Raw genomic sequence first — 10,044 nt, 5'->3', positions numbered from 1 at the left:
TTATGACTTTGAGTTGCATTATCATCCGGGAAAGGCCAATGTGGTGGCCGATGCCCTTAGCAGAAAACCTGTTGGTGTCATAGCCAGTATAGCCATCCGAGAATGGGAGATGTTGAGTGCACTTGGGGAGTTTGATTTACTTTTGGGCGAGTCCGTTGAGGCTGCATCCTTATTTTCTGTTGTTGCATAGCCTACACTTGTGACTCGAGTGTTAGAGGCTCAGAGAGGTGACCTTGAGGTAGAATCTCTCCGTGAGAAGATTTCTGGTGGGAAGGTTGAGAAGGGTTTGACGGTGTATTCCGACCTGAGTGTGAGATACCGAGACCGTCCGTTTGTGCCGGAGTCTTGCCGAGAGGAGGTACTCCGAGAGTTTCATCATTCACGCCTTGCGGTGCATCCGGGAAGCACTAAGATGTATCGGGATTTGGGTCGTCAGTTTTGGTGGCGGGGTATGAAGAGAGATGTGGCAGCTTTTGTATCTAAGTGTCTTACTTGTCAGCAAGTGAAGGCCGAACATCAGAGGCCAGCGGGTTTGTTGCAACCCTTGCCTATTGCCGAGTGGAAGTGGGAGCATGTCACTATGGACTTCGTTGTAGGTCTTCCGAGGACTCAGCGGGGTAGTGATGCTATTTGGGTGGTTGTAGACCGGTTGACTAAGTCGGCGCACTTTATTTCTATGCGCATGAGAGATTCGGTAGATCATCTTGCCGACTTGTATATTCGGAACATAGTGAGATTGCACGGGGTCCCAGTGACGATCGTCTCAGATAGAGATCCTCGTTTTACTGCTAGGTTGTGGCAGAGTTTGCAGAGTGCCTTAGGCACTAAGTTGACCTTTAGCACGGCTTATCATCCTCAGACTGACGGACAGTCCGAGCGTACTATTCAGATACTTGAGGATATGCTTCGGGGTTGTGTTCTAGACTTTAGTGGGTCGTGGGAGAGGCACTTGCCGTTGGTGGAGTTTGCCTACAACAACAGTTTCCAGTCTAGTATCGGTATGGCACCATTTGAGGCCTTGTATGGCCGACCGTGTAGATCTCCTGTGTGTTGGGCCGAGGTGGGTGATGCACCTCTGTTGGGTCCAGAGTTGGTGAGGGAAACTACGGAGAAAGTTGAGCTTATCCGTAAGAGGCTTGTTACAGCACAGAGTCGTCAGAAATCGTATGCCGACCGTAGGAGGAGACCTTTGGTGTTTGAGGTGGGTGATCATGTCTTTCTGAAGATATCACCTAGACGAGGTTTGATGAGGTTTGGGAAGAGTGGGAAGTTGTCCCCTCGATTCATTGGTCCGTTTGAGATCCTTGAGAGGATTGGCGAGGCTGCTTATCGTTTAGCTTTGCCGCCGCAGTTGTCTGGAGTACATGACGTGTTCCATGTGAGTATGCTTCGGAAGTATGAGCCGGATCCATCACATGTGTTGGATTGGACCGATTTAGTGGTTGATGTGGATGTTTCGTATGAGGAGAGACCGGTTCGGGTATTGGATAGGCGGGATCAAGTCTTGCGAGGCAAGACCATCCCTTTGGTCAAAGTTTTGTGGAAACACCACGGAGTGGAGGAAGCCACTTGGGAACGTGAATTGGAAGTCCGCGGAAAATATCCGGACATGTTTGTTGATTTGTAATCTTATAACTAGATTCTGTTATATTGTTGAACTTAAGAGCTTTACATATGTCTTAAGTTGTAAAACATTGAGTATGTTTTGGTAATTGGTTGTATCTTGAAACTTGTTTCATTATAGAAGATTAGTGTAACATTGTATATGTTGGTTACATTGTTGGATGTGTTATATATATCATGCAATTGAATATGATATGGAAATTGTTAACATTGAAGGGAATAATGCGTAATAGTGGTGCAGGTTGAAATATATGTTGTTTTATATATATTATGGGATACCTCTTGATAAAAAGATGAAGTGACCAGTATTGGGTCAAGTTGTTTATTATTGTTATATACTATCTTTGGGTATTAAAAAAAAAACCTGTTTTCAAGTTTGTGCCTAATTTCGGGGACGAAATTCTTTGAAGGGGGGGAGGTTATAGCGACCCTGGTCTTTTCCCATTTAATTATTGTATCCGGACTGTTCCGTAGATTCTGTCATTGTATAATGGTTGTTGTTGTTATTCCTTATTTTCTCTTTTGGAATTATAGGATGTGTTGGGCAGGTTTGTTTCAGGTTGGTTGGGTTTAGAAACCAAGTGTTGCTGTCCAGGTTTTTGGTTCTTCGCTCGAGCGAGGAGTTGTTCGCTCGAGCGATAGGTAGTGTTTGATTTGGACCTGTAGCTGTGCATTGTTGGCTCGAGCGAGCTTTTCTTCGCTCGAGCGAGTTAGTTCATCCTTCGCTCGAGCTATAGTTCCTTCGCTCGAGCGTGTGTCTGGGTTCAGACCTGAGGGTTTGAGTTCTTCGCTCGACCGAGCTTTCTTTCGCTCGAGCGAGCATTTGAGTTGTTGGCTCGAGCAAGGCTTCCTTGGCTCGAGCGTAGTTTCTCTGTGTCTGGTCGCTCGAGCGACCAAATCTTCGCTCGAGCGAGCCTGTCCAGTTTATATACACAGCAGCGGGATTTGATCAGTCTTTTTTTCATTTTCTTTTGATTCCAAACCCTTGGTCCGACTTTTCTTTCTCCCTACTCACCTTCTTTCTTAGATTTGATCCACTTAGGGTGTGTTTCTACCCTAGATCCTTCATATAAAAGATAGAGTGAGGCAAGGGCTACCATTTAAACTGAGCATTTGGCGATTTGGAGCACTTTGGTATTTGGGCACTCTTCTCTTTCTTCACCTTTTGGGTTGTTTTCTTTGAGGTAGGGATTTCCTACTCCATTTTATAGGTTATGTTCTAAGTTTTGGTATTTTAATATGTTGGGAATACTTTGGTAAATTTTGGGAAAAACCCAAGTTGAATTATTGAATTGATTTGTATGAGTAATTCATGGAATTGGGGAATTCATTGATTAAATAGCATAATTGGATAATTTGAATCATTGTCTATTGAATTGTGGACATAGTTATTTTCAGTTTAGAAATAACTGTTTTGGGCTATCGGTGGAGGATAGTTGTGATTGTTGTAGACATTGCATGTGGATTAGGAATAACTGGAACTAATCACATTGGTTAAGTCATTAATTTTGACTGTGGCATTGATACAGAAAATACGTGTATTGATTGAGCATTGCATTTGCATACATTGTTTGTGTGTGGGAGGAGATAGGGGATGTACTCCACGGTTTAGGGGAAGATAGGGGATGGACCTCTAAACCGGATTTTGTTTGGGAGGAGATAGGGGATGGACTCCATTAGCATCACTTTTATGTGTGCTTATTTATAGAAGTGTTTTATTGATACAGCACTAAAATGTGTATCAATCTGGAAGTATGAAGTGTTTTGATTTGAGCTTGAGTCTCATTTGTTTGTTGATAATGGAAGGATGTGAATATGATATATGTAATTCACTGTTGTAAGTTTGGTCAGGTTCTGAGCCATGTTGATAAATTGGAAGGTAAAATGAGTTTTAGACAATAGTGTTATAAGACTGTAAAATGAAATAATGGACTATCTTAGTTAACCATCTGTTGAATGCCATTGCTTTATTCATTGCTTATATGTGGTTTAGTATATTTCTACTGGGCTGTGGCTCACCCTTTATGGGAACATCATTTTCAGGTTCAGGTGATAAGCTACCTCCAAGGAATTAGCTTGGGAGGGTTTGGCTTCTGGATTGAAGAAGACTACTTTTAGTTAATTGTCTTAAATTATTAGTACATGTAAACACTCAAGCCTAGGGCTTTTCTTGTATTGGGATAGAACTCATATTTTTGTATCCAAGTGTTGGCTTGGAAAGATGTAAGCCTGTAGGGAATTTTATTCAATGATACATGTAATACTTTATTTTGTAATACTCTGATGAATGAATTAATAGAATGTCTTCTTTAAATAATGAATGTCAATGATATATAATGGGTTAATTTTGAGGGCGTTACAATTAAAATAGTAAACAAAAAAGATTATTTAGAACCATTGAACAAACTGCAATCACATTTTTCTTTTTGTGAGTGTTTATGTTTATCTAACTTCAATCATATTAAAAAATAAAATTATAAACAAAAGGAGATAACTTCAATCATACAAATCACAATTTTTTTAATGCTATCTAATCATCATCAATAATTAAAAAATTCAATCACAAATTAAGTCAATTGATAATTAAAAAACACAATAATTTATTTTTCAAAAAAACATAGTGAGTTAAAAGATCAATTACAATTTTTTTTGGGTCAAAATACAATCTAATCATCATCAATAATTAGTACATTATGTGACCATAATGAGTGCAATCCATTTTGTTTTTCAAAAAACATAGTGAGTTAAAAATCAAATCACAAATTAAGTGAATTGATAGTTAAAAAAACACAATAAATTTTTTTCAAAAAACACAGTGAGTTAAAAAAATCAATTACAATTTTTTTTTTCAAAATACAATCTAATCATTATAAATAATTGGTACTTTAAAAATCAAATCAGAAAAAAATCAAATCAAAACACAAATATTTTTATGATATCTAACTACAATCATATTTTTTCATAAATAATTGTAAAGAAAAACCATTAAAAGAGTAAATAAAAGATTAAATCACATTCAAAAAAGAAACCATTGAACAAACTACAATCACATCACATTTTTCCCATAATAAAAAAATAAATAAATGAAAAAAAAAACATTGACTAACGACAATCACATTAAAAAAAAAGAACCATTGAAATAACTACAATCACATTTTTTTCTTTGTGAGTGTTTATATTTATCTAACTTCAATCATATTAAAAATAAAATTAAAATAGTAAATAAAAATATTAAATAACATTAAAAAAAACCATTGAACTAACTACAACAATCATATTAAAAAAAATAGCCATTGAACAAAATACAATCACATCACATTTTTCCCATAATAAAATAAATAAATAAAAAAAAAGAACTATTAAACTAACTACAATCACATTAAAAAAAAAGAATCATTCAACTAATTATAATCATATTTTTCTCTTTGTTATTTATCTAACTTCAATCATATTAAAAAATCAAAAATAAAATTAAAATAGTAAATAAAAAGATTAAATAACATTAAAAAAAATCATTGAACTAACTACAACAATCATATTAAAAAAAAGAGCCATTGAACAAACTACAATCACATCACATTTTTCCCATAATAAAATAAATAAATGAAAAAAAAACTATTAAACTAACTGCAATTACATTAAAAAAAAAGAATCATTCAACTAATTATAATCACATTTTTCTCTTTGTAAGGGTTTATATTTATCTAACTTCAATCATATTAAAAAATCAAATTATAATTTTTTATTCGCTAGACAAATCACAAATATTTTTATGCGCTATCTAGCTACAATATTTATACTATATATTAAGCAAAATGGGGTTTTTAACCCCCAAGGCCTGTGAGAATGAGAAAACAAAAAGAAGACTTACTGTTTGCATATGTGGTCAATGAAGTTGAAAGTGTAGAAGTGAGAAGTCAAGGGGGAGAAAACAAAAAGGAGATTCACTGTTTGCAATAAGTTTGTGAAAAATTAAAAAGAGTGTGTATTGGAGAAGTTAAAAAGATTTGGAAGAATTTAACAAGTGCTAAGTTTTTTTTTTTCAAAAAAATCAAGAAATTAAGGTTCAAATATTGGAACTCCCACAAAATTTGTGGGTTAGAGATAGATATAGATATAGATATTTATATTTGTTTTAAATTTTTTTTAATATACAAATTATTTGTTTTGGAAAAGGTACTGCAGTAATTATGAGAGAAGTTAAAAAGTCTTGTGAGTTGAGAGAAATTAATAAATGCTGAGGTTAATTTTTTTTTTAAAAAACAAAAAATTAGAAAATTAGAATTGGCATATTGATGCTCTCATAGGCCTTGGGGGTTAAAAGCCCCTTTTTGCTTAATATATAGTATAGATATAGATAATAGTAAATATAATATAATATAGTCCAGTGAACTCCTAAACATATATCCAATACACTCCTAAACATATATGTATATACGGGGCATTATTCGGGGATTTCGGGGCGTGGTCGGGCCGGGGTCAGGGCTAAGGGATCTATCATCGTCCCCGGCCCGAAAATTAACGGGAATTTAATTTTCAATACCATCCCCGGCCCTATGGGGATTATTTTCGGAGAAAACCAGTTCTAATCGGGGTCGGGTCCCCGTCGGGCCGGGTTCAAATTGCCATCCCTACTGATATGTTCTGGGGTTTACAATGGATATGGGTTGTTATTTTGGGTTTGGATTATTAAGGTTAAAATAGGTAATCTTTAAAAAAAAAAAAAAAGGTTTTGAATAGGACACATAGGGCTCTATTTACACACCACATTTTCTCTCAAGGCATACCATTAATTAATTTATTTTTTGTTACAATTTTAACCTTAAGTGAAATGACTACAAAGGACAAGTTATGACACACACCATTTGTATATTTACCATAAAGGACAAGAATGAATATAATATAAATCATCAATTTCAAACTTGTTCTTTACGTATCTTCTCTATCAAGAATCCAAAAACCCTCAAACCAAAACCAAAAACCCTTTAACAAATAATCAAAAATATAGTATTATTGAAGATTTTGATTGGATTCAATGAATGATGCATCTAACAATTCTGATTCGGAACAATGGAGCAAGGAAAAGGTTATTTATTTATTTATTTATTTATTTTGTCATTTTCGTTTACTTGATGAGTGGTAAATCGTTGGTATAGTTCGGTTAACCAGGGGTGGATAATGTATCATTGTTCGACTAACTACAATCGAACAAGTTGTATTTGTTCGGATTACTAGGGTCGAACATTATCAAAATAATCGGTTGGTAAGAGTCAAACATAATTCATATATTCGGTTAAAAAAATCCAACAATTTCATTTAATTCGACTATGTACTGCTGAACAGTTATATATATATATTTTTTTTCCAGAACTGTACATCCGTGGAATGCAGTGATGTTGGATCTGGGGGTCTTGTTGACTACACGAGTCAATTTATTACTAATGAGGCAGTCTCATGTTGAAAATTAGTGTTTTTTTTCTTTTCATGTTTAATGACTTTGTTGAATTTGACTTGTAGGTTTTCAAGAGCAAAGAAGAATTGCTCGGTTGAGTACGGGACGTTGGAAGGAAAAATGGATTTGTAATTGTCATCAAGACATCAGACTATGGTGGTGGTCATACGACACCAAGGATATATCTTGCTTGTGAGAGAAGTGGTCAATACAGAGCTCATAAGAAATTAAAAGGAGATGATTCAAACAAAAAAATTGTGAAGATAACGGGTATAAAGAAATGTGGGTGTCTCTTTGAGTTGAGGGCTCGTAAGTTGATAGCTGATGATGATTGGATGGTAGATGTAGCATGTGGAATGCATAACCATGCTCCTGCTAAACATTTTGAAGGACATTCATTTGTAGGGAGATTATCTGAGGAGGAAACATCATTATTAGTGGATATGTCCAAAAACATGGTCAGACCAAAAGAGATTTTGGTTACATTGAAACGAAAGGATGCTTTGAATGTAACCACTATGAAAACCATTTACAATGTACGTCATAGGAATAATGTTATTGAGAAATATGGGAGATCACAAATGCAACATTTGTTACGTGAATTAGAAAAGCATAATTACATTGAGCGGCATAGGAGTGACAACAGCACGATGACTGTCACAGACTTGTTTTGGGCACATCCTGTCAGTTTAGATTTGCTCCATTCATTTCCAATAGTGTTGATCATGGACTGCACATATAAGACAAATTGATGTCGTCTTCTTCTTCTTGAGATAGTTGGTGTGACATTCACTGATATGTCATTCTCCGTAGCCTTTGCATATCTCCAATTTGAGCGGATTGATAACTACGTTTGGGTGTTAACTACATTGCGTAGTCTCTTGGATGACATTGCTATTCTTGAGGTGATTGTCACGGACAGGAAGCTTGCTTTGATGAATGCTATTGACAGGGTATTTTCTACATCTCGACATTTATTATGCCGATGGCATATTAGTAGAAATGTACTGGTGAAATGCAAGAAAATGTTTAAGAGTACGGAAGAATAGGACAAGTATATCTCTTTATGGAATTTCTTAGTACTCTCTTCAACTGAGCTTGAATACAATGAACACCTTGCTAGGCTACTTGCGGATTTTGATACATGTCCTGAGGCAGTGCAATATGTGTCACAAAGTTGGTTAATTCCATATAAGGATAAGTTTGTTGCCGTATGGACAGATAGTTGTATGCACTTCGGGAATGTTACAACTAACAGGTAATATATATTTGTCTACCTTATACTATTAGTCATTATGATTTTGATTATTTAAACTTAATTATGTTAATTGTTTCCATTGTACACAGGGTTGAAAGTGCACATGCAAAACTGAAACGGCAACTTGGTTCTAACCAAGTCAATTTTGAGTGTTCTTGGACCAAGATCCATAGTTTGCTTGAGTTGCAACATGTTGATATTAAGGCATCGTTTGAGAAGAGTTTAACCATTGTATAACACCAGTTCAAACCATCCCATTTTAGAGAGCTCCGAGGTAATATCTCTATTATTGCATTAGATCATGTCTTAGCGGAGAGTAAGCGAGCGAATGATGTTGGCATTGATGCTTCAGTATGTGGATGTGTTGTTCGACGAACACACGGGTTACCCTGTGCCCATGAGATTGCGGATTACATCCGACAGGGTCGTCCAATACCACTTGATAGCATTAACCCACACTGGAGGACTCTTGGGGTAGTACAAAAGTTGAAGAATGATAAAGTGGAATTGAGTTGTGAACCAAATTTTGATCTCATACTTAAGCGATTCAATGTATCTAATTACACTATGTAGTTGGAAATTCTGCATAAGTTAGGAGAAATTACAGATCCGCAAAGTAGTCTTCTCATTGAGCTGGATGTCAAGCCCAACACTCGAGGTAAGGGACATAAGAAGATAGATGTATCTACGCGTTGAGACCTATGTGCATTTGAGCTAGTTTAATTTGGACATGACAACCACTCACCTATGGGCACCCAGATCCCCACACAAGATTCTGTCAAAGTATATAAAAATGGCCTGCCAAAGAGAAGGTGCATGTAATCATTTTTACTTACATTTTTGTTGATGATAAATTACGTGTTTTATTGTTCATGTGTTGATGCCTTCCCTGTTGAATAGGTATATCGGACTCGTACAAATACGATTTATTCATATGTTGACACCCTCCCAGTTGGATTGAAGCCGTACATGCGTCTTATCAAGGATATAGATGCTGATGACAATTGTGGGTTTAGGGCCATTGCTGGGTTTATGGGGTTTATAGAGGCTAAATAAGGTCAAGTCAGGCATGATCTCCTACAAGAATTGCACACACACATAGACCATTACACTTATCTATATGGTTCACGTGACAGAATTGAAGAACTGACTCAGATTTTATCATACTTTGAGCCCATCCAAGGTATCACCGTTAGATGACTATGCCTGACATGGGTCATCTTATTGCATTTTGTTATAATGTGGTATTGTATCACTTATATGCACAATAATGCCTTATATTCCTCCCCCTGCGATCAGTGCCAATATCACAAGTTCAACGGCGTGAGATTGCTATTGGATTTGTTAATGGGAATCATTTTGTCTAGGTATAGCATTATGATTAGTGTAATACATTTATCATTTTGTACTGCATCGCTCTCATACTTAAAGCTTTGTTAATGTAAGTGTTCATGTTACTGGGTCATCCAGTTCCACCGATAGTGTCATGACCCGAACCCGCCCCTATGGGTTAAGGCCATAATCGACCAGTAATCACGAGATTACTTATGACCTTAAACCAAATAAGGCAAAACTCATCAGAGTAAAGGGGCCAAACGGAAGCAAATTTAAAACTTTGTCCATAGAGTCGTGCTTATGTGCACATCATAACATTCCAAACTTACATATGTTAATAACTCACAACAGAAAGCATAGTAACATAAAGTTCTAT

The 10,044-nt window shown here is 36.1% G+C and overlaps 1 protein-coding gene across 1 annotated transcript; it reads left to right on the top strand.

Moving 5' to 3' along the window:
• The first annotated feature begins 7,410 nt into the window (after window positions 1–7,410).
• Window positions 7,411–9,389, top strand: LOC145791891 (uncharacterized). The gene is made up of 5 exons (XM_082872350.1): window positions 7,411–7,758; window positions 7,849–8,028; window positions 8,272–8,333; window positions 8,423–8,564; window positions 9,234–9,389. The coding sequence occupies exons 1-5, from the start codon at window positions 7,411–7,413 to the stop codon at window positions 9,387–9,389; spliced, it is 888 nt and encodes a 295-aa protein (XP_082728476.1).
• Window positions 9,390–10,044: the final 655 nt, after the last annotated feature.

The sequence above is a fragment of the Camellia sinensis genome, chromosome 5 (assembly GCF_055761805.1).
Source record: "Camellia sinensis isolate YWXY chromosome 5, ASM5576180v1, whole genome shotgun sequence".
In the NCBI taxonomy this organism is placed as follows: domain Eukaryota; kingdom Viridiplantae; phylum Streptophyta; class Magnoliopsida; order Ericales; family Theaceae; genus Camellia; species Camellia sinensis.
The sequence above is the reverse complement of the archived record's forward strand: the minus strand, read 5'-3'. Positions and strand labels throughout refer to the sequence as shown.